We start from the raw sequence: 26164 nt of genomic DNA on the forward strand, positions 1-26164 counted from the left end.
AACTGTCCCATAGGGTTTCCAGGGAGTGGCCGGTGGATTTGAATTGCCAATCTTTTGGTTAGTAGCCGAGCCCTTAACCACTGTACCACCAGGGCTCCTGATGACATTCAGGTCTTTATAAATAACTTTCTCCAACTCTTTTCTTTTTGAAAAGATAATAAGACACCAAACTGACCCCCTCAGTCCTTCCAGATCCTTCTTCAGGAGCATACTTAACGTCAGGCCACACTGGTCAATACCATGCCCTTCCATGTTTGTGTGTTCTTTCTCATGCAGCTCTCTTTGTCTGGAATAACTGATGAGCTCTCCTACCCAGGATTCGAAACCATCTCAGTTTTCCTTGATAGTTCCAATTTTAGACTGAGTTAATTGCTTTTGCTTTTTTATTCTTCTTTCCATAGTCCTTTATATATACCTTTATTATATTTATCTTCTTCATGGTGCTTTATTTGTATTTGTCTTCTGTACTAGACTGTGAGCACCTCAGGGCTTAGGCCTATTTTAAAAGTCTCTACAGGACTATATATATGGGAATATAATAGGTGTTCAACACTTGTTTGTCACAATTGTACTTTAGATGTGTGTGTGTTTATATATGGTATGCTCACATATGTACACAGACACATTGTAGCTAAGGATTCATATGACTACATAGTTTGAAAAGTCATACACAAAAAAATTACCAAGGATAGGAACTGGCCTCAGTCTGTAGATAAGTAACTTTAGCATAGTTCTTTTAAAACTGGCTGAATTTATACACCATCTTCACGAACATTTAGTGACTTTCATCTGGCATCCCTGTTTCCTGTCATTGTCTTCCAGATAGTCTTGGATATCACAGTTCTTTTTAATGAAAATGTATTTTTTACTTAGGGTTGACAGAAGTTTGACTTCTGTGGAAATCAACATTCAGCATAGTTGGGAATTTGTTGTTACTTAGTTAAAAAGATCTCAGATCATAAATTATAATTATACTATGTAGCAATATGTCATTTGCTAGGGAGATTGAAAAATTGAGGATGGGAATTGATATAGTTGTTTTTATTTGAACGTGAGAAATTGCAAGTGGGTGAGATTAAGAAACTGTTACCTCCCCTGATGTGGAAAGAGTTTGATGATTGGCAGGGGATGTGGAAAATCCTTCACTAAGCCTCAGAGAATCTTCTTGTCTACCGTCCTTAGTCTCCTTGTAGATTAGGATTTGGGGAACTGAAGGGGGATGGGGAGATTTAGGAATGGCATACCTATGGAAGTATCTGGCCATTGCAGTTTTCTCTTTTAGGGTATACAGATATATATTTATATTTAAATATTTCATGTTTTGTGTTTTTATTTGCTAATGAGCTTTTTCATGAAAACAATAATGCATTATCTTAAATTTTACCTTCAACATTAATCTCCGTACTTCACTGCTAAAGTAGGTATAACATATACTTTATCTTTTTAAACTCTTAATAGCGTTATTCTGTCACAAAAGGAAAATGAATGGAAATGAATGTATTGATTCAAAAGAAAGTGGAGAATATGAAGATGACTTTGAAAAGGATCTGGAGTGGTTAATTAATGAAAAAGAAAAAAACAATGTCAACATGATAGAGGTATATATAAATTGCCAATAGAATTCGTAATGATTACATTGGGAAAAAGCATTGCAATTCTTGAAGGGTTTTACATATATTATTTAAACCTCACAAAATTTCTTTGCTATACTTTGGGCAAGTATCATTATGCTCATCTTACAAGATAATATAACTGTTGCCATCAAGTTGGTTCCAACTCATAGCAACCCTGTAGGACAGAGTAGAGCTGCCTCAGAGTTTCCAAGGAGTGGCTGGTATATTCGAACTGTCAGCCTTTTGGTTAGCAGCTGAACCCTTAACCACTGCGCCACCAGAGCTCCATCTTCATCTTAGAAATGAAGAAATCAAGTTTAAATGTTGTACTCTAAGGCATAGAGCTAGAGAATAGGGATTGAATTAGTACCTAATTAAGGTAAAATTATAAAATTTACATAATAATATAAATAACAAAATTATAATTTATTGCATCAAAAGTAAAAGCAGATACAGTTAATTCCTACTATTTTATGGACTTGGGCAAAATCATGGGGTTATGTTTTTAATATAAATGAAAAATAAAGCAAATTCTCAAAAAAAGGTCTTTCTGCTGATATTTGAAACTCTAAGACTGAATTAGCTCTGCAGGGCAATGAATATAGACAAAAACAAAAGGTCAGATACTGAGCCTCAGGAATACTTCCAGAAAAAACTGGATCCACTAGAAATGATTATGTGTTATTTGTGAGGGATATAGAAGGGAAACTCAGGAAAACGAACCAGTTCCTGGATTATGGAAGAGCCCGTTTCTCTCTTTGTGCGCGTGCATACGCGCGCACACGCACACACGTGTGTGCCTAGTTTAATGTGTATATTATGATGTATATATGTATGCATGTGTACACACACACAAACACACGTAAAATTAGTGTCAATAAGCAGGAAAATAATGAGGAAAAGTATTAAGACTGGGATATGAATAAGTGGTCTTAGAGGGATAATTAGATTGGTTACAGCAGAAGCCAGATTTCAGAGGGGTAAGGAAAAGAATTTGAGGGAATGAAGGTAGCAGGTTTCACATAACAGACCTCTTAGTTCAATCTTCCTTTCTTAAACAGTGGAGAGGACGGTGGGGTGAATGATATTTTAAATAAGCAATGGAGTTGACAGTGAAGATTTTTCTCAGGTGGATTTTACATGGGGTTTTTCGTATTTTTAACAGAAGAGTAAATCAGAATGAGTAGAGACAGATACTTAGAGGGGCACGTAAGGCTGAACTAAAGTCTCAGGACTGGGAGGGTGGTAGAAGTAGGGGATGACAATGCTGATTTATTGTTTCATTTCTGTATTCATTCAGCAAACATTAATCATCTACCATGTATCAGGTCTAGGTGCTGGGGATACAGCCGTGACGAAAACAAAGAGCTCTCATGTATCTTACATTCTAGTGGGTGACCACAGCCATCTCTTCTTTTAAGGCTGGTGGGGAAAACTAGACAGCGCTAGACAGGGGTGAGGTTTGGGGAAGATTTCATTGTGAAAAATGGTAGCTTCATTGTAATGGGTTTTAAAAAACAAAGAAGTGGGAGCCAAAGGAGAATTTGGAAACATACTCTAGGAGGGAATCAGGGAATCAAATAAGGCTAAAAAGAGCAACTGCAATGCAGAGATCTTAGTTAAGTCGTAGGTATTTGGTAGTCTTTTTAATGGGCCAGGTGTATTTGTTTATCAGACATGTAGCAACCTTCTGCAGCTTAGAAAGAGAAGGCTGCCAGCAAGGATGACCTATCGGCAAGTAAAAGAGGAAGCGATTCTAGGGGACTGAAGAGGGCAGCGAGTAGTAGCTTACCGTAGAACTGTTTGAGGAGAGAGAGAATTGTCTGAGAAAGAAAAAAATTGACTTGTAGAGGTAGTGTTTGAAAGGTGAGATGTATGTATGTGGGAGAGATGGTAGGTAAGAAGCCTTTAAATAGAAACAGCAGGAATAGAGCAGGGCTTCGTGATGAGATTATACTGGTTTATGCTTCACGTGGAATTATTATTATTATTCTTTTTTTTAAGGTAAGGCCAGGTTATCTGATGGATCACTAGCATGGATTATTGGAGTCTCTGAGTATAGTTGAGGTAGGAAAACCTGATCTAGAGGTAAAAATTGACCTAGAATGTGGATTTAGGTTCTGCAGACAATTGTGGCAATAATAATTTGAAAAGATTATCAGAATTTAAAATGATTAGGAGAGAAAGGACTCTGCTAATAGGGCAAGATGCTGTTTTGAAGAATACGTTACAAGGAGGAGAAAACTTCGATAACTCTTCTTCAAAAATGTGTATGGAGGATAATTTTACAGGGGGATGTATATTAAAATAATGTTATTTATAGTTTTTTGCTGCATTAGCATAAAAAACTTAAAAAAAAAACAACGTAGTGCTTAGCAACATCAAATTCAAATTTTGAGCTATGTTTTCCCAGTAGTGCTCTTGTCACATATATGTATTTCCCATAGTGAAATACACATATATTCATGAATATGAATTAAAATATGTGAAGTATAAGCAAGAATCACTTAAACTTGCCCATTTATAAAATAAAACTTATGAATAGAAAAATCTGTTTTGGACAAAGAGTGTCAATTTTTACTGAAAAGGAGAACCTCATATCTTTTTTTTTTCTTTTTTTTAGATGGCTTCTGGGAAAGAAGAAATCATTAACCATGCATTAAAAGAGAAAGAAGCAGAAATAGAATGCACCAAGCAGCTTTCTGATCCTGACAGATCTTTGAAGGATGAAGTTTCACCAAGAAGAAATGACTTCATTTCTGTACCAAGTATTCAAACTTCAGATCCCATGTCAGATTCAGATAGTGAAAACTCTTTCCAGGAATCCAAAATGGAAAGCCAGAAAGACCTGGAGGAAGAAGAGGATGAGGAAGTAAGGCGATATATTATGGAGAAGATTATACAAGCCAACAGACTTCTACAGAATCAAGAACCTGTGGATGATAAAAGGGAGCGAAAACTTAAGTTCAAGGACAAATTAGTTGATCTAGAAGTTCCTCCACTGGAAGACAATGATACTTACAAAAATTGCTTTGAAAATGAAAGTAAGATGTCTGGAAAACTGTCACAGTTATATATTTCCAATGAAATTAGGCAAGAAGATATGCTCCTATCACTTAATGATGGAAGTTGTGAAGAAAACAAGGATAGAAAGATACTAGTAGAGAGAGATGGAAAGTTCGAACTTCTGAATTTACAAGACATTGAGAGCCAGGGCTTTTTGCCACCCATTAATAATGGTAATAATACAGAAAATGAACCTCAGGAATTATCACCCAGATCTCCCAACTCATCTGTCAGCGGTGTTAAGAAAGAAGAGCCTGTAGCAAAGATTCATGCTATTGCTCACTCATCAATAGGAGAGCCACTGGCTTATATCCCTCAGCCACCAGCCAATCCCAAGACTCGTCCAAACTCTGCTGCCAGCTCAGATAGAAGTAAAGGGAATGGGAAATCTAATTATAGGACCCACTCTACAAATATATCTCCAGTTACCTCAACATATTGTCTTTCCCCTCGACAGAAAGAACTGCAAAAACAGCTAGAACAAAGGAGAGAGAAGCTAAAGAGAGAGGTGAGAGCATAATTGGACAATATATTGAAAGTAGAGTATATTTTCATGTTTTATACATACAGTATGGATTGAGATAGTTATCAAAGCATAGGAGATTTTTCTTATTTGCTTTCTTTTCTATTATTTGAGTAAGTGCTTAAGTGTTAAGAATGTGTTTATGGAACAAGCAATTGTGATTACCTTGATTTGTTCTTGTAAAAGCACAAAGCATAGTAAAGAATTACCTGTGTTGGAGCTAGATATCTCAGTAATGATTTTATCTAAACCCTTCATTTTAAAGGTGAAACTCAGAGACGTGAAGTGACTGCTGAAAGTCACCTTTATATGAGATTGGTCAAGCTCAGATGTCAGATAGAAAAATGAAGGCGCAGAGTTGTTGGAGGTTAGGCGCCATCAAGTAGACTGTAGACTTGGATTATAATTCTCTTCCTTATGTATGCGTGTGCACGTGTCACATATCCTCCATGCCTACAGTTCCTTGATTTCGTTTTAGACTGAGAATAGAGCCTGATAATCTTAATGAAATATTTCCTAAATGCCATATGGAGTCCTGAATTAATTTCTTGTGGGTTTGTTTTTGTTGTTGGCTCTTAAATGAAACTCAGCGTATCTTATAATTGACAATTCCAAGTAGGTCAAGTGATTTTCTCTAAACTACTAAGTTAGTGCCCCAATTTTCTGTTTCACTGGATACCTAATTGCTTGTATTAAGCATACAAAATGTCTTTACCGTAAATATGAAGTATCTTAGGTTGAGTTCTCTAGACAAGCAAAACCAGTGAAGTGTGTGTGTGTCTGTGTGTGTGTGTGTATATATATATATAGAGAGAGAGAGAGAGAGAGAGAGAGAGACAGACAGTTATCTCAAGGAAATGGCTCATGTGGTTGTAGAGGCTGGCAAGTCCCAAGCCCCTGGGTCAGGCATCAGACTGGAAGCTTCTCCTGTTTCATGTAGCTGTGGAGGCTGATGAACCCAATATTGGTAGGTCAGACAGCAGGCTGCTTTCTCACAGGCCGGGGAAACTGATGAATCTCAAGATTGGCAGGTAAGACAGCAGGCTGCAGGCTCAAGTCCCTAGAACTGGAGCTTAGATGATGCGAGCCAGATGCAGGATCCAGAGCAAGCGACTGAACTTTCCAGAAAGTTCATATATATGTATATACTGGATGCAGGCCACACCCTGGCGGAAACTCCCCTTAAAAATGATTGGCTGATCACATCAGATCACATCATGGAGGATGACTCCATCATTACATAACTGCCAAAATATCATTACATGACTGCCAAACCACTGAAAATCATGGTGCAGGCAAGCTGACACACAACCTTAACTGTCACACAGTTTCAGCAGAATCAAATGTTAATAAAATTTTATAATTAGTATGGATCTCAAAGATCATTTTACAGATAAGAGAACTTTAGACAGGTTAAATAACTTTAACAAAGTCATTCAGCTTGTTAGTAGCAGAGCTGGAATAAAAATTCCAGTTCTCTTGGCATTCACTGAGAAATGGTGTATTTTCCATCTAATGAGGCTTCAGGGAAATTTCTGGCATTTAAATCACAAATTCACATTACATAAAAAGATGAAAATCAAAGATGTAAGAATGTGTAGCCTATAGGACACCGAGGCAGAAATGTGTGAAAGGTTGCATACTTACAGAGTTTTGCTTACTTGGCCACTAAAATCTGAACTCTGTCAGGCTGTTAACTTGGTTCAGGTATATAACAACACAAATACTCCTCATTTATTGATATGTTTAGGTTCCAAAGACCAGGTTGTTATGTGAAAATTGCTGTTATGTAAAAATGGAGGATGACCACATCTGATCACAAAATGGAGGATGACTACATCATTGTCATCAGGTGCCATTGAGTTGATTCTGACTCATAGCAACCCTATGTACAACAGAACGAAACACTGCCCAGTCCTGTGACATCCTCACAATCATTGTTATGCTTAAGCCAATTGTTGCAGCTACTGTGTCAGTCCATCTCCTTGAGGGTCTTACTCTTTTTTGCTGACCTTCTACTTTACCAAGGATGATGTCGTTCTCCAGGGACTAATCACTCCTGATAACATGTCCAAAGTACTTGAAGCATAGTCTCTCGCCATCTTTGCTTCTAAGGAGCGTTCTGGTTGTACTTCTTCCAAGAAAGATTTATTCATTCTTTTGGCAGTCCATGGTCTAGTCAATATTCTTTGTCAACACCACAACTGAAAGGCATCAGTTCTTCTTCAGTCTTCCTTATTCATTATCCAGCTTTTGCATGCATATGAGGCGATTGAAAATACCATGGCTTGAGTCAGGCTTATCTTAGTCTTCTAGGTGACATCTTTGCTTTTCAACACTTTAAAGAGTTCTTTTGCAGCAAATTTGTCCAATGGGATGTGTCTTTTGATTTCTTGACTGCTGCTTTCATGGATCTTGATTGTGGATCCAAGTAAAATGAAATCCTTGACAACTTCAATCTTTTTTCTCTTTATCGTGATGTTGCTTTTTGGTGCAGTTGTGAGGATTTTTGTTTTCTTTATGTTGAGGTGTAATCTGTACTGAAGGCTGTGGTCTTTGATCTTCATCAGTAAGTGCTTCAAGTCCCCTTCACTTTCAACAAGCAAGGTTGTGTTATCTGCATAACAGAGGTTGTTAATGAGTCTTCCTCCAATCCTGATGCCCCATTCTTCTTAATATAGTCCAGCTTCTCGTATTATTTGCTCAGCATACAGATTGAATAGGTATGGTGAAAGGATACAGCCCTGATTCACACCTTTCCTGACTTTAAACCACGCAGTATTCCCTTGTTCTGTTTGGACGCCTGCCTCTTGATCTATGTACAGGTTCCACATGAGCACAATTAAGTGTTCTGGAATTTCCATTCTTTGCAGTGGTATCCGTAATGTGTTATGATCCACACAGTTGAATTAAACACAGGTAAAATTCTGGTATTCTCTGCTTTCAGCCAGGATCCATCTAACAACAACAATGATGTCCCTGGTTCCACGTCCTCTTCGGAATCCGGCTTGAATTTCTGACAGTTTCCTGTTGATACACTGCTGCAGCCGCTTTTGAATAGTCTTCAGCAAAGTTTTAACTTTTGTGTGATATTAATGATATTGTTTGATAATTTCCACATTCGGTTGGATCACCTTTCTTGGAGATATGGATAAAGATGGATCTCTCCCAGTTGATTGGCCAGGTAGCTGTCTTCCAAATTTCTTGGCATAGATGAGTGAGCACTTCTAGTGATGCATCCAGTTGTTGAAACATCTCAATTGGTAGTCTGTCAGTTCCTGCAGGCTTGTTTTTCACCAGTGCCTACTTTGCAGCTTGTACTTCTTCCTTCAGTACCTTCGGTTCCTGATCATATGCTACCTCCTGAAATGGTTGAATGTTGACCAGTTCTTTTTGGTATAGTGACTCTGTGTATTCCTTCCATCTTGTTTTGATGCTTTCTGCATTGTTAATATTTTCTCCGTAGAAGCCTTCAGTATTGCAAATCAAGCCTTGAATTGTTTCTTCAGTTAGTTCAGCTTGAGAAATGCCAAGTGTGTTCTTCCTTTTTGGTTTTGTGTCTTCAGGTCTTTGTACATGTCATTATAATACTTTGTCTTCTAGAGCCGCCCTTTGAAGTATTCTGTTCAGCTCTCTTACTTCATCTTTTCTTCCCTTGCTATAGCTACTCAGCGTTCAGGGGCAAGATTCAGAGTCTTTTCCGACATCCATTTCATTACGTAACTGCAAAATAAAATCATTATATAACTGCAAAATTACATCATTACGTATCTGCCAAACCACTGAGAATCATGGCCCAGCCAAGTTGACTTATAACCTTAACTATCACAGCCAGTTTTACTCTCACCTCACACCTCGGCATTCATTACTGCCAGACGTATGTCGTTAATGTGCAAAATAGTAGATTTTTTCTAGTCCCATAAATGAGAAATGTTGGATGGATAATGAGATAGTGGATAAGTGAGGAGTAGATGTACTAAAAATGATCTGTTAACTCAGAACTTTATGACAATAAAAAAGAATTTGTTGAGAATGATTCAGCTATAACGTTTTTGCTGTATGCACGTGTGTGTGTGTGTGTGTGTGTGTGTGCGCATTTCCAAAAAAGTCATACAGAGGATTTTATATAAAGTTTAGTGACTTCTCACTAATGAACAGCTGGTATCTTAAACTGGTGTGACTGGTTTATAGCTGTATTTTCATTTTGATCTCTTTTCTGGGGTCACACTCTCTTTGTTGTGGAATATACTTTTCTCATGTCAGGATCCTCATAACAAAATTTCCCTTTGCTTATGTACTTGCTAAGGGGTGGACTTTAGGTGATAAGGCTTTTAACACTTTTAAGTTGGTTTCAGGGGAAGGCTTTCTCTTCTTTTTTTTTTTTAAATTACTTATTTATTGTGCTTTAAGTGAAAGTTTACAAATCAAGTCAGCCTCTCATACAAAAAGTTATACACACCTTGCTATGTACTCCTAGCTGTTCTCCTCCTAATAAAACAGCACACTTCTCTCCACCCTGTATTCCCCATGTCCATTCAACCAGCTCCTGTCCCCCTCTTCCTTCTCATCTCACCTCCAGATAGGAGGTGCCCACATAGTCTCATGTGTCCACTTGAGCCAAGAAGCTCATTCCTCACCAGTATCATTATCTTAGAGTCCAATCCAATCCCTGTCTGGAGAGTTGGCTTTGGGAATGGCTCCAATCCTGGGCTAACAAAGGGTCTGGGGACCAAGACCTCCAGGGTTCCTCCAGTCTCAGTCAGACCATTAAGCCTGGTCTTTTTATGAGTATTTGTGATCTGCGTCCCACTGTTCTCCTGCTCCATCAGGGATGCCCTGTTGTGTTCCCTGTCAGGGCAGTGATCGGTGATAGCCGGGCACCATCTAGTTCTTCCAGTCTCAGGCTGACAGAGTCTTTGGTTTATGTGGCCCTTTCTGTCTCTTGGGCTGATATTTTCCTTGTGTCTTTGGTGTTCTTCATTTTCCTTTGGTCCAGGTGGGTTGAGACCAATTGACGCATCTTAGATGGCTGCTTGCTAGCGTTTAAGATCCCAGACACCTCTCTCCAAAGTGGGATGCAGAACTTTTTCTTAATACATTTTCTTAAGCCAGTTGACCTGAAATCATGGTCCCCAGACCCCCGTCCCTGCTACCTTGGTCTCCGAAGCTTTTGGTTGTGTTCAGGAAACTTCTTTGCTTTTGGTTTAGTCCAGTTGTGCTGACTTCCCCTGTATTGTGTGATGTCCTTCCCTTCACCTAAAATAATTCTTATCTACTATCTAATTAGTGAGTATCTCTCTCCCTCCCACCCCACCCTCCTAAGCATCAAAGAATATTTTCTTCTGTGTTTAAACTTTTTCTAGAGTTCTTATAATTGTGGTCTCATACAATGTTTGTCCTTTTGCAGCTGACTGATTTCACTCAGCATAATGCCTTCCAGATTCCACCATGTTATGAGATGCTACACAGATTCATCATTGTTCTTAATTGTTGCATAGTATTCCATTATGTGACTATCCTATAATTTATTTATCCATTCATCTGTTAATGGGCACCTTGGTAGCATCCATCTTTTTGCTGTTGTAAACAGTGCTGCAGTGAACATGGGAGTGCATATATCTGTTCATGTGAAGGCTCTTATTTCTCTGGGATATATTCCAAGGAGTGGAATTGCTGAATCATATGGTAGTTCTATTTCTAGCTTTTTAAGGAAGCACCAAATTGATTTCCAATGTGGTTGTACCAATTTACATTCCCACCAGCAGTGTATAAGTGTTCCAGCCTCTCCACAACCTGTCCAACATTTATTATTTTGTGTTTTTTTGATTAATGCCAGCCTTGTTGGGGTGAGATGGAATCTCACTGTAATTTTGATTTGCATTTCTCTACTGGCTAATGATCATGAACATTTCCTCATGTATCTGTTAGCCTCCTGAATGTCTTCTTTGGTGAAGGGCCTGTTCATATCCTTTGCCCATTTTTTTTTGGGGGGGGATTATTTTTCATTTTGTTGTTGTTTTTCCAGTATTGTGTAGATTTTAGAGATTAGATGCTGATCAGAAATGTTATAGCTAAAAACTTTTTCCCAGTCTGGAGGTAACCTTTTTACTCTTTTGGTGAGCTCTTTGGATGACCATAGTTGTTTGATTTTTAGGAGCTCCCAGTTATCTAGTTTCTCTTCTGATATTTGTACGTTGCTAGTAATGTTTTGTATACTGTTTATGCCATGTATTAGGGCTCCTAGCATTGTCTCTATTTTTTCTTCCATGGTCTTTACCGTTTTAGATTTTATGTTTATGTCTTTGATCCACTTTGAGTTAGATTTTGTGCATGGTGTGAGGTATGGCTCTTGTTTCATTTTTTTTGTACATGGATATCCAGTTATGCCAGCACTGTTTGTTAAAGAGGCTGTCTTTTCCCATTTAACAGACTTTGAGCGTTTGTCAAATATCAGCTGCTCATATGTGGTTGGATTTATGTCTGGATTCTCAATTCTGTTCCTCTGGTCTGTGTATCTGTTGTACCAGTACCAGGCTGTTTTGACCACTGTGGCTTTATAATACGTTCTAAAATTAGGTAGTGTGAGGCCTCCTGCATTGTTCTTCTTTTTCAATAATACTTTACTTATCTGCGGCCTCTTTCCCTTCCATATAAAGTTGGTGATTTGTTTCTCCATCTTATTAAAAAAAGTCACCGGTATTTAGATCGGAATTTTACCTAGAGACTGCTTTGGGTAAAATAGACATTTTTATAATGTTGAGTCTTCCTATCCATGAGCAAGACATGTTTTTCCACTTATGTAGGTCTCTTTTGGTTTCTTGCAATAGTGTCTTGTAGTTTTCTTTGTATAGGTCTTTTACGTCTCTGGTAAGATTTTATCTTCTTGGGGGTTACTGTAAATGGTATTGATTTGGTGATTCCCTCTTCGATGTTCTTTTTGTTGGTGTAGAGGAATCCAACTGATTTTTGTATGTTTATCTTGTATCCTGATACTGTGCTGAACTCTTCTATTAGTTTCGGTAGTTTTCTTGAGGATTCTTAGGGTTTTCTGTGTATAAGATCGTGTCATCTGCAAATAGCGATACTTTCACCTCTTCCTTACCAGTCTGGATGGCTTTTATTTCTTTATCTAACCTAATTGCTCTGGCTATGTCCTCCAGCACAATGTTGAATAAGAGTGGTGATAGAGGGCATCCCTGTCTGGTTCTTGTTCTCAAGGGGAATGCTTTTGGACTCTCTCCAATTAGGCTGTTTGCTTTGTGTAAATGCCTTTTATTATGTTGAGGAATTTTCCTTTTATCCCTATTTTGCTGAGAGTTTTCATCATGAGTGGTTGTTGGTCTTTGTCAAATGCTTTTTCTACATCGATTGATAAGGTCATGTGGTTCTTGTCTTTTGTTTTATTTATATGATGGATTACATTGTTTTTCTAATGTTGAACCATCCCTGCATACCTGGTATGAATTCCACTTGGACATGGTGAATTATTTTTTTGATATGTTGTTGAATTCTATTGCCTAGAGTTTTGTTGAGGAGTTTTACGTATAAGTTCATGAGGGATATAGGTCTGTAATTTTCTTTTTTGTGGTGTCTTTATCTGGCTTTGGTATCAGGGTTATGCTGGCTTCATAGAATGAGTTTGGGAGTTTTCCATCGTTTTCTATGCTCTGAAATACCTTCAGTAGTAGTGGTGTTAACTCTTCTCTGAAATTTTTCTAGAATTCTGCAGTGAAGCGGTCTGCGCCAGTGCCTTTTTTTTTTTTTTTTGAAAGTTTTTAAATTACCTTTTCAATCTTTTGTTATGGGTTTATTTAGTTGTTCTACTTCTGTTGTGTGTTAGTTTAGGTAAATAGTGTGTTTATAGAAATTCATCCATTTCCTCTAGGTTTTCAAATTTGTTAGAGTACAACTTTTCATAGTATTCTGTTATGATTCTTTTAATTGCAGTTGGGTCTGTTGTGATATCACCCATCTCATTTCTTATTTAGGTTTTTTGCTTTGTCTCCTGTTTTTCTTGTTTCAGCCTGTGCAGTGGTTTATAGATTTTTTTAATCTTTTCAAAGAATCAGCTTTTGGTTTTGTTAACTCTTTCAATTGTTTTTCTGTTCTCTGTTTCATTTAATTCTGGTTTAATTTCATTATTTGCCTTCTTCTGGTGCCTAAGGCTTTTTTTGTTGCTCTCTTTCTATTTGTTCAAGTTGTAGGGATAATTCTTTGATTTTGGCCCTTTCTCCTTTTTGGATGTGGGCACTTATTGGTGTAAATTGACCTCGGAGCAGTGCTTTAGCTGTGTACCAAAGGTTCTGATAGGGACTATTTTCGTTCTCATTTGTTCTATGAATTTATTTTGTCCTTAATTTCTTCTGTAATCCAATCGTTTTTGAGCAAGGTGTTGTTCAGCTTCCATGTTTGATTTCTTTTCCCTGTTTTTTCTGTTACTGATTTCTAGTTTAATGGCTTTATGGTCAGAGAAGATGCTTTGTAATATTTTGATGTTTTGGATTTTGTTAAGGCCTGCTTTATGGCCTAATATGTTGTCTATTCTAGAGAGTGTTCCACATGCATTGGAAAGGAAAGTATACTTGGTTGCTGTTGGGTGAACATTCTGTATATGACTGTGAGGTTAAGTTGGTTGATTGTGGCATTTAGATCTTCCGTGTCGTTATTGAGCTTCTTTTTGAATGTTCTGTCCTTCACTGAAAGTGTTGTGTTGAAGTCTCCTAGTATTATTGTGGAGCTGTCTGTCTTGCTTTTCAATAGTTAGAGTTTGTTTTATGCATCTTAAAGCCCTGTCGTTGGGTGTATAAATATTTAATATGGTTATATCTTCCTAATATATGTCCCTTTAATCGTTATATGGTGTCCTTCCTTATCCTTTTTGGTGGATTTAACTTTGAATTCTGTTTTGTCAGGAATTAATATTGCCACTCCTGCTCTTTTTTGATTATTGTTTGCTTGATATATGTATTTTCCCATCCTTTGAGTTTTAGATTGTTTGTGTCTTTAAGCCTAAGGTGTGTCTCTTGTAGGCATGCTCTGTCTCTTTATTTGTGCGTTTAGTCCATTTACATTCAGCCTGATTATGGATATGTGTCAGTTTAGTGCTGTCATTTTGATGTCTTTTTTTGTGTGTTGTTGACAGTTTCTTTTTTCCCTTTAATTTTTTGTGCTGAGTAGTTTTTCTTTGTAAATTGTGTTTTCCTCTTTTTCATTGTTGTTGATTTTGTTTTTGCTGAATCTTTTTATTTTTCTTGTATTTTATTTTGATGTGTAGGATCATTAGCTTCCTTTGTGGTTACCTTATTATTTACCTCTATTTTGTAAATTTAAACCATACTTTTATCTCCCTATATTGCCTTGACTCCCTCTCCATATGAAAGATCTGTGACTATTTAGTCCCTCTTTACTGATGTAGTGTTGTCATCTTTTACATAATGACATTGCTGTTTCCTTGCTTTGAGTTTTTTAAATCTTGATTTATTTTTCTAATTTCCCTATCAGGTTTGGTATCTGGTTTCTCTGTCCTGTATTCTAGTTTTGGGTTGTTGTTTGATATTATTGATTTTCTAACCAGAAGCTCCCTTGATTTTGTAGTTTTGCTTTGGTTTTTGCGAATTCCCTAACTTTTTGTTTATCTGGAAATATCCTAATTTCACCTTCATATTTGAGAGACAGTTTTGCTGAATATATGATTTTTGATGGGCAGTTTTTTTCCTCTAAGGCTTTATATATGTCATCCCATTTGCCTTATTGTCTACATGGTTTCAGCTAAGTAGTCTGAGTTTATTCTTATTGACTGTACTCTGTAGGTGACTTTTCATTCATCCCTGTTGTTGTTAGGTGCCGTCGAGTCGGTTCTGACTCATAGCAACCCTGTGCACAACAGAACAAAACACTGCCCGGTCCTGCACCATCCTCACAATTGTTATGCTTGAGCTCATTGTTGCAGCCACCGTGTCAATCCACCTCATTGAGGGTCTTCCTATTTTCCCCTGACCCTGTACTTTGCGAAGCATGATGTCCTTCTCCAGGGACTGATGCCTCCTGACAACATGTCCAAAGTATGTAAGACGCAGTCTCGCCATCCTTACTTCTAAGGAGCATTCTGGTATTACTTCTTCTAAGACAGATTTGTTTGTTCTTTTGGCAGTCCATGGTATATTCAATATTCTTCGCCAACACCACAATTCAAAGGTGTCAGTTCTTTTTCAGTCTTCCTTATGCACTGTCCAGCTTTCATATGCATATGATGCTATTGAAAATACCGTGCTTGTGTCAGGCGCACCTTAGTCTTCAAGGTGACATCTTTGCTCTTCGACACTTGAAAGAGGTCCTTTGCAGCAGATTTACCCAATGCAACGCATCTTTTGCTCTTAAAATTTTCTTTTTCTTTCGTTTGTCCAGTTTGATTATAATATGTGTTGGTGACTTTCTTTTGGGATGTACCTTGTATGGGGTTCGGTGAGCATCTTGGATAGATGCCTTCTCATTTTTCACTATATCAGGGAAGTTTTCTGCCAACAAATCTTCAACAATTCTCTCTGTATTTTCTGTTTTCCCTCCCTGTTCTGGTACTCCAGTCACTTGTAGGTTATTTTTCTTGATAGGGTCTCACATTATTCTTAGGGTTTCTTACCATTTTTTTAAGATTTTTTTTATCTGATTTTTCCTTGACCATAATGTTGCCAAATGTTTTATCTTTTATCTCGCAAATTCTGTCTTCCTCTTTCTCAATTTTTCTTCACTGATTTTCTGTTGCGTTGTCTAATTGTGAAATTTTATTGTTAATCTCCTGATTGCTATCTCTCTATGGATTCTTGCAGCTTATTAAATTTTTCATTATGCTCTTGAATAATCTTAATTTCTTTGACTGCTTTATCTGTGTGCTCCCTGGCTTGTTTTGCATTTTGCCTCATCTCCTTCCTGATCTTTTGAAGAGTTCTGCATATTAATCTTTTGTATTCTACATCTGGTAATTCCAGGAACATATATTCATCCGGAAGATTCCTCGATTCTTTGTTTTGGGAGTTTGTTGAAGCTATCATGGCCTGCTTCTTTATGTGATTTGATATTGACAGTTTTCTCCAAAACATCTATAAGTTATTGTATTAATCCATTTCATGTTTTCTCACTGTGTCCTAGCTTCTTGCTTTTTTTTGTTTCGATATACCCAAATGGGCTACTTGAGTGAACTAACTTGATTATTAGAGCCTTTGCAGCACTAATGTCCTTTCTCTAGATGACTAGAGCTGTTACCAGGTATATGAGCCTAGGAGTCCATTCACTATTCTTGTATAAATTCAGCTCAGGTGTCCAGGCAGTCAGCCACAAAGTGTGTGGTAAAGGCTCTCAGCTATGATCTAAAAGGAGCAGTGGTGATTGGTGTATGCACAGGTTCTGGTTGCACCAGGGGGTCACACTCTGAATAAGGCAGGGGGCTGACAGTCTTCCCCCAAGTGCCTGTGTGGAAAAAAGGCACGTACCTATTCTCTAGAATGCACTGGTGGATGGGGTCTGCAGCCTTACCATAGGCGCCCAGTGCTTTTAACTGTAAGGACTGGGAGGCACCACTTATCCTTGGACCCCTGTTGTGGGTGGTAAGGTGGTATGGGTGGAGCTAGCAGTCCTCAGGCCCCTGGTGTGGGTAGGTGAGGACCCTGTTTCATAACTAGAGCCATATCAAATGTTATCACCTCCACTCCCCCGCTGTCTTTACACTGCACAGGTGAAACACTGAAAGTCAGACCTCAGGCTTATTCACCTTTGCAATGTAAGAGCGAGATCCTAGCTGCTTAAATGGGGCCACCTGGGTCCATGCAGGGGTGAAAGACATTCAAAGTACGTGGACTGCTTCTGCCTGGACAGGAGCCGCTTCTGCTCTAAGTTCCCAGGTTAGGGGAACCAGCAGATTATTTTTCCCCCATTTGTTAATTTGTTCCTTCTCCGGTGCCAGGAGAATGGCTCAGGAAGCACAGCAGGACCTATCTCAGGCCCAAGGAAATTGACTGTCACTGAAGCCAGCTTGGGGGCTGAGGGAGGAGGGATCAGATAGATGGAAGAGAGTTCTTTCAAAAGGAGGAGCTATTAGATCTGCACAGTAAATTAGATGAAATCACTCATTTTGTGCTGAGAGTTGTTTTTCCGCTGATTCTGGAGGCGTGTGCAGATCTTGTGTGCTGACTCGTCCCCACCATGGTCGCACTGGGGGATCTGGGCGGTATCTTTGCTCACCTTCTTTTGCTGAAGCACCCACGACCTGAACGCCACCAACAGCCCCACCGTGATTGTGCCAGGGGATCAGGGCTGCACCACTTTGCTCGCCTTCTTTTGTTGAAGTAACAGCATCCTGAATGCTACCACCGGCACTGCTGCAGCTGTGCCAGGGGATCAGGGCTGAGGGGTGCTGCTTCCTGCTAAGTCAGGTCCGGCAACTCCTCGCTTCTTCTGCACTGTCTCTTCCTCCCCTGTCACTCAGTCCGATTTCTTAACTTTGCCTTTGATGTCCAGGGTTCCTAGCTTGTCATGTATATAATCGATTCACTTGCTTTTTGGGTCTTTGTTGTATGGGGGACCACTGGAAGCATCTGACTTCTCCGCCATCTTGGCCCCGCCTCAGGGCTTTCTCTTCTTATGCCCAGCTAAATATTCGCCAGGCTGGGATGCTGGGATGCTGCACTCTCTGTCTCCATCCCGAATGTATCATTTCAATGTTCTTATTGGCAACTGCAGGGCTGATACTTTCTGTGTATATACCCAGATATTCCTTCTGGAAAGATAACCATATGATTATGTGTATTTATGCAAAGTATCCAAGATCCTCTTTGTAAAAAGGAAATGTATAAATAAATACAAAATTTAATCTTTAATAAATTCACATTTATATGTTAGCTCCTTTGGGGCTCAGAAAAATGGTATATAGATCTTTTAAAACATGTATTTTATATCCTTAATTTGGTAAAATTTTTTCTTCCCTATCTTTTTTTCAATCAAAAGGAGTTTGAAGGGCTTGCTGTTTTGTCAAAATGTAGGGAAAGCACTTTGAATTCCATTATTTTAAGAAAATTAAACCTGGACTAGTATAATTAGTTCATTTAACTGGTAAAATTTTAGTTTTGGGAAAGACTTATGAATTTGTTAATACAACTCTGTTTTACAGATGTGAATACTGAGGCAGAGGTTAAGTGGCTTGCCCAAACTGACGTAGTGTGATCACAGTAGGGCTGTTATTTGGATCTCCTGACTTCTAACACAGCATTATTTCCACTACTGCAGGCTGCTTTGCTCCCAGTAACTATTTTATACCTCTACATAATTGATACTTCGTGTTTAAGTATTTATTTTGTATAACATTAGCTGACTAATTCAGATTAAAAAAATTCATTTCCTTAATATTTGTGTCTAAATGTTTTTCTGATAGCAACAATGTTAGTTTATGAGCATCACGTACTTGAAAAATATTTTTACACATTTTAATAAAAAATTATAAACACATAAAACTCCTATATCCCCATCACTCAAATTCAACAGTCATCAAGATTTTGGCAAATTTACTTCATCTCTTCCTCCTTTTTGGCTGAGGTATTTTTAAAGCAAGTCCTAGAAGCATAAACCCATTGTTGTCAAGTTGATTCCAACTCATAGTGACCCTATAGAACAGAGTGGAAGTGCCACGTGGCGTTTCCAGGGAGCGGCTGGTGGATTTGAACTGCTGACCTTTTTGGTTAGCAGCCAAGCTCTTAACCTCTCTTAACCACTGCACCACCAGGGCTCCAGACAGAATATCATGTCTCAATTATATAGGTTAGTATGCATCTCTAAATTATAGAATTTTCTTTCACAGCCACAGTGCCATTATCACACTTAATAAATATAACACTAATATAAAAATATTTAAAGACAGTGATAGTGCTTCAACTGACACTATACAGTGCTTCTAGAGTGTGATTTTTCTTTCTTTTGCATAACTGAAATTTGAGGAGTTGAATAACAAAAGTAAACCAGGAAGTAAAGAAAAGATCAAGGTATTCCTAAACAACATCTATTATGTGTGTGTAATACGTGTATCTAATTGCAGGTTTTTTCTCTACAGTTTAATTTATCCAGAAAATCTTCATTTTTTTTTTTTCCTAAGTGAATTAGAGGCCCAATTTTCAGATAGAAAATTTTAGGGGAAGGGAATCCAGATTTCACAGCTCAAAATATCTCTCTCTACTTTGATAACTCATACACAACATTATGAATGTTTCATTAGTGTCTTTTTTTTCCCGCTAGGAAGAACAACGGAGAATAGAAGAAGAGAAAGAAAAGAAAAGAGAGAATGACATAGTGTTTAAAGCATGGTTACAAAAGAAACGAGAGCAGGTTCTAGAAATGAGGAGAATTCAGCGAGCAAAGGAAATGGAAGACGTGAACAGTAGAGTAAGTAGAACCTCACTATGAAAAATAGTTTCATACAGAGATGAAAGCTGCGTTTATTTATGGAAGGTAGTCTGATTATCAGACCAAGAGCTTGTGGAAGAAGAGCAAAAATTATCAAGAACTACCCTTGCAGAGGATACAACATGCAGATGACTTTACAATTAAGTTCTAGAAAGTCTTCAAAATATCAAATGATTTCTGTTTTATTTAAATTTTCATAAGATAGAAAAAAATGGAAAGCTACCAATTCATTTTTTCAAGCTGGTATAACTTTGATACGCGAATAGGACAAAGATAGCCAAACTGGTCTCACTTAAGAGTAGAGATACAGAATCCGTACATAAAGCTAGCAAATTAAAGAAAATAAATTATTTAATTAAAAAAATTCAAAACCAAATTTGAAACATATAGAAAATCCAAGAGAAAGTAAAAAATCATCCATAACCTTACTACTTAAAAAAAGTATTATCTCAGTTATATAGTGCTGCCATAACAGAAATACCACAAGTGGGTGGCTTTAACAAACATAAATTTATTTTCTCACAGTTTAGGGTGCTAGAAGTCCAAATTCAGGGTGCCAATTCTAGTGGAACGCTTTCTCTCTCTGTCCACTCTGGCAGAAGATCCTTGTCTGTCTCTTTTAAGTCTCTCCTCCTGGGTGATCTTCATGTGGCTTGGCATCTCTTCTCCCCATCTCTCCTTACTAGCTTGCTTGTTTAATCTCTTTAAAAGAGATTGACTCAAAATATACCCTACACTAATCCTGCCTTATCAGCATAAAAAAGACAACCCCATTCTCAAATGGGATTATAACCATGGGCAACACATATTTTGGGGGGACACAATTTAATCCATAACGAGTATATGAGTAAACATTGAAAAGCCAATTCCCAGTCCTTTCAGTCTCATCTCCCAGCGACGATTACTTTTAACAAACGAAACCCATTGCTGTCAAGTCAATTCTGGCCCTATAGGACAGAGTAGAACACCCCATAGGGTTTCTAAGCAGTGGCTGGTAGATTCGAACAGCCGACCTTTTGTTAGCAGCCAAGCTCTTAACCACTGTGCCACCAGGGCTCCATCACTTTTAACAGTGAGGTGCAAATCTTTCCAGATCTTATTTAAAATATTTATGTGATTATATACATTTTTTTGTGACAAGAATGAGAGGATGCCAAAAATTTATTATTCTGCTTGCTTTTTTCCATTTATTCCATCACCAACATCGTTGTAGGTCATTACATTCAGATCTTTGCTTTTCTCTCAAATGGCTGCATGGTAATCTCATTTTTTAGAGGTAATTTAATTTATTAAATTACCGTTTGTGAATATTTAGATTGGTTCCAATATTGTGCTGTTAAAAACAATGGTTTAGTGAGCATCTTCATTCTACAGGAGAATATCAATGTTCTATAGGAGAGTTTAAGAGTGGGATTGATGATTTATGAGTGTGCAGAGTAAAGTTTTTGGTTAAATAAGGCAAATTGCTGTCCCAAAAGATTTTACCAATTTATACTTCCTCCAGCAGTGTGTGAAAGTGAATGGTCACCAGCCCTGGCTAACGCTGAGCACAAGTACATATCCTTCTGTGAATTTTTGGTTTATAGTCTAGTCTTTTTTTTTTTTTTTAATTTTTGTTATTGAATTGTATATCAGAAATTTTAATCCTTTTTTATTATATCACTTGGAAATATGTTTTCCTAGTCTGACAATAAATTATATATTTTTTACATTGTTTATTTTGCCATTTGTAGAAGTTTTTAGCTTATTTATAATTTTGGAACGGGCAGTACTTTTGCAGGTAAGACACAAAAATTATAAATTAAAAGGGAAAATACTGAGAAATTTGACTGCAATTATATAATTAAAGAATAATATACTGTAATCAAAGAGTTTATTTTATGAAAGAAATTATGGCTCAATAAACAAATCTATTAATATAATTAATCACATAAATAGGTAGATAAAAAGAGAAAAATACATGATTATATTGAAAGATATATAAAAGGTATTTATTAACATTTAACATAATTTATTAAATTCCCAATTAAATATGAATCGTAGTATAAAGACTATCTCAGGAAACACTATAGGAATTCCCATTAAAGTCAGAAAATGGCAAGACTCCCATCTATCTTAAATAACTTTATTCTGGGAATGCTATCCAATTCATCAAGAAGAGAAAAAGAAACAAGGTAAAAGTATTAGCAGAGTGGCCATTTACATTCTAAGTGTATAAGAAATTATAGTAATATTCCAGCAATCACCTCATAGAAAAATATAAAAGAGGGATCTCATTCACAATAAAATATGACTGTATAAGATACTTGGGGCTAAAGAAGAATGCATAAGGCCTATATGGAGAATACAATACAGTACAGCTTTGCAATACAGTAAAGAAAGCGGTATAATATTCCTGAATGGGTGGCCTAAATAATATAAAAATGTAAGAGTTCCTCTCAATTCATCCATGTATTTAATGACATTTCAAATAAAAGCTAGTTAGGATTTTTTAAATTATTGCTATACTTGTTAATATTGTTAAATTGTGTCATAAACTAATAGTATTCTAAAGTACTTTTATGAATTTTGTCCCTATGCTGAAGCTGAGCTATAATATAATTTGACAGTTAAGTAATTGGGTTTATTACGTTGGGATAATAAGTGTATTTTGTTGATTATTTCTGTGGGACATAGTTTATAATGTGAGTCAGAGTTCCCAGAAAATGCCTTCAGAATATATAGATTGTGGATGACCTGTTGTACATTGGAAGAAAAAAAAGCTTTTAAGGGATGGAATTTTTATTGCCATTTCAAGAGAAATAGCTAAAAATGCCATGCATATTTGTTATGAACTTTCCATCTCTTGTTCAGTGATATTGATAAATGCTGTGTGTGCAGTGTATGTGTGTGTGTGTGTGTGCGTGCATACACATATACATACATATACATGTATCCGTATATAGGTCTGTACACCTGTATGTGTATGTAAATGTTATTTGCAGAGGTGTGTAAATTATTGGCACATAAAAATACAGACATTTCAGATCAAAATAGGAAAGGGAAAAATTGGGTCATTTATTTAAGGTCAGTATTTTCAAAAGAGACTGCATGTGAAACTAATGACTTGTGTACACACGTACGCACGTGCAAACACACACACACAGAGACACACACACACACAAGAAATTCCCAGTGTTCAGCGTTTTCTGCCTTCTCCCAGTAGATTTTGAACCAGCATATATAACCTGTTGAGCAAGTCTGGCTACCATATTTGAATTTGAATTTTGCCCGTAAAAGATAGGACAGCTTCTAAAAAGTGGTATTTTTACTTATTTCATTTTTGGGAGTGAGAAATTTTGAGATCTTTGTTATTTTTATGCTACTTCTCTTTTCTCCTGTTTCTTTTATTCTACTAAAAAAATATTGGACAGTTCCTCTTTATGGGAGTAAAACAACTCAACTTAAACCCTTTTCCCTCTTCTACCTTACTTGGCAGCCTTCACAAAGTTCATGTCCATAATAGATGTCTTTACTGTATGTAATATGGAGAAAAGTAAGGTTGAAAGGCTCACTCTCTTTACTTCTTTCTTACTAGTATCAGAGCTGTCATGAGTGGCTCATCGAGTGGATTTAGGTAGGATGAAAGCATTCCTGATGCTTGCTGTCATTTGCCCTTGCCTAGAATCGACTCGATGGCAACGGGTTTGGTTTGGTTATATATCTCGAGTAAATTAATTTGCACAGTACGAGGTATGGGCCTTCCTGATTTCCTGGCATTGGAATGCCCTGACAAAATGGAACTCTCCTGAGCTGATGAAAGGGCAAACACAAAAATTGAGGAACAGGCTGCAATTAAACATAATCTTCACAGCAAGACAATGAGAGTGAGAGAGACGCCTAGAGAGGGTGCATAGCTGGAATAAGTTCCGGTAGTTCCACTGTACTGTGCTGTGGCTCAGGCCAAACAGCTTGGGTCACAGCACTTGTGTTCTGGGGCCAAATTATTCCAGAACAGGGCTTGAGAGTTTTCAATATTGCAAAGCTGCATAAACAGTATGCCTATTCCTTGCTTTACTTACTTTTTCATTTTTACAAGCTGCTGCTAGATCTTTGCTCATTCTTTTTTTGGGATTGCTTCTATATAAACTTAATTATATATATTTTTCTTTTAAGTGGCATTTGAAAGGATTTTAATTAAATCAGTGTTTTATTGTTTAGTTTTTAAAATTTTTTTGAGGTAACATTTATATGCAGTGTCATGTGAAGATCTTATATGTATAACTCAGTGACTTTTGACAAATGTGTACCTATGGGTAAACAATACCATAATCAAGATTTAGGAAATTTCTGTCACTCCAGAAATTTCCATTTTGTCCTCTTCCAATCAATTTCCACCCCCTATGGGCAACTTTGGCATACTAGTTAAGTACTATGGCTGGTAACCAAAGGATCAGCAGTTTGAATCTGCCAGGTGCTCCTTGGAAACTACACACGGGTCAGTTCCACTCTGTCCTATAGGGTCATTATGAGTGGAATCGACTGCACAGCAATGGGTTGTTTTTTGTTTTTTTTTTTTTGCTTTTTGGTATGGGCAACTTGCCCTTGAGCATCAAGTAGCTAAAGCAAAAGGAAGAAATGATGAATAAAAGAGCTGAAAAAATGATTTCAAAGGGTGGCTCCAGAAGACAAAGTAAAGTATTATAATGACATGTACAAAGACCTGGAGTTAGAAAACCAAAAGGGAAGAACACACTTGGCACTTCTCAAGCTGAAAGAACTGTGGAAAAAACTCAAGCTTTGAGTTGCAATATTGAGGGATTCTATGGGGAAAATATTAAATGATGCAGGAAGCATTGAAAGAAGATGGAAAGAATACACAAAGTCACTATTCCAAAAAGAATTGGTCAATGTTCAGCCACTTCAGGAGGTAGCGTATGGTCAGGAACCAGCGGTACTGAAGGAAGAGGTCCAAGTTACACTGAAGGCATTGGTGAAAAACAAGCCTCCAGGAATTTATGGAATACCAATTGGGATATTTCAACAAATGGATGTAGCATTGGAAGTGCTCACTTGTCTATGCCAAGAAATTTGGAAGACAGCTACCTGACCAACCGACTGGAAGAGATACAGGAGCTACTTATATATTCCAGCTATAAATTTATTGTCAAATATATGTATTGTGCATATGTTCCCCCAGTTTTCATTTTCTTGACGATACCTTTTGTTGAGCAGAAGTTTTTATTTTCATTGAAATTCAGTTTATCATTTATTCCTCTTATGGTTAATGCTTTTGGTGTTCTTTCTAAGAAAATATTTGCTTACTCCAGGGTTTGAAGATATTCTTCATTTTCTTCTATAAGATGTATTAAAGTTTTACCTTTCATATTTAGATCCCATGATCAAATTTATTTTTGTTTTGTTTGAGGTAGGGGTTGAGATTCATTTTTTTCCATATGTTTATCCAGTTGTTCTAGCATTGATATCGAAAAGATTTTTCTTTTCCCATTAACTTACCTTGGGACCTTTGTCCAAACTCAAATGACCATATATGTGTAGGTCTGTTTCTGGGCTCAATATAATGTTTCATGGATCTTTTTTTTTTTAATCCTTATGCCAGTACCTCACTGTCTTGATAACTGTAGATTTAAAATAAAATTTGGAATTAGCTGTAGATTTTCCAGCTTCTTAGGTATGTATCCAAGAGACTTGTAAGTAGAGACTCAAAACAGATACGTATACACTAATGTTTATTGCAGCATTATCCACAATAGCCAAAAGGTGAAAATAACCCTAGTGTCCATCCACAGATTAATGGATAAACAAAATGTAGTGTATGTGTATGGTTGATCATTGTTCAGCTATAAAGAAAATGAAGTTCTGATAAGTGCTAGGACGTGGATGAGCCTTGAAAATGTTGTGCTGAATGAAATAAGTCACACACAAAAAGACAAATAGTGTATAATCTCACTTATATGAAATACCTAAAATAGGCAAATGCATAGACAAAGAAGTTTATTGGTGATTACTAGAGGCAGAGGGGAAGAGAGAACGGGAGTTTTTGCTGAAAGGGTACTGAATTTCTGTTTGGGGTGATATAAAACTTAGAAATGGATAATGGGGATGGTTGTACAACATGGTGACTGTCGTGGATTGAACTGTGCCCCCAAACATATGTATATCAATTTGGCTAGGCCGTGATTCCCAGTATTGTGTGATTGTCCACATTTTGTCATCTGATGTGAGTTTCCTGTGCATTGTAAATCCTACCTCTATGATGTTAGCGAGGTGGGATAGGTGGCAGTTGTGTTAATGAGGCAGGACTCAACCTGCAAGATTGGATTTTGTCTTCAGGCAGTCTCTTTTGGGATATATAAGAAAGAAACAAGCAGAGAAACAGTGGGACCTCATCCTACCAAGAAAGCAGGGCTGGGAGCAGAGTGTGTCCTTTGGACCTGGAGGTCCTGCACGGAGAAGCTCCTAGTCCAGGGAAAGATTGATGAGAAGGACCTCCAGGGCTGACAGAAAGAGAAAGGCTTCCCCT

General features: G+C 37.4%; 1 protein-coding gene across 1 annotated transcript in view; it reads left to right on the forward strand.

The window, feature by feature from the left end:
- Positions 1–533: 533 nt before the first annotated feature.
- The window catches only part of CCDC181 (coiled-coil domain containing 181), a 39157-nt gene continuing 13526 nt past the window's right edge, over positions 534–26164 (forward strand). The window contains exons 1-3 of the mRNA XM_023554270.2: positions 534–1598; positions 4237–5187; positions 19474–19620. Coding sequence (XP_023410038.1) covers positions 1482–1598; positions 4237–5187; positions 19474–19620 — 1215 coding nt within the window. The 5' untranslated portion in view covers positions 534–1481. The remainder of the gene's footprint in view (positions 1599–4236; positions 5188–19473; positions 19621–26164) is intronic.

Source organism: Loxodonta africana, chromosome 3 (assembly GCF_030014295.1).
Source record: "Loxodonta africana isolate mLoxAfr1 chromosome 3, mLoxAfr1.hap2, whole genome shotgun sequence".
Classification (NCBI taxonomy): domain Eukaryota; kingdom Metazoa; phylum Chordata; class Mammalia; order Proboscidea; family Elephantidae; genus Loxodonta; species Loxodonta africana.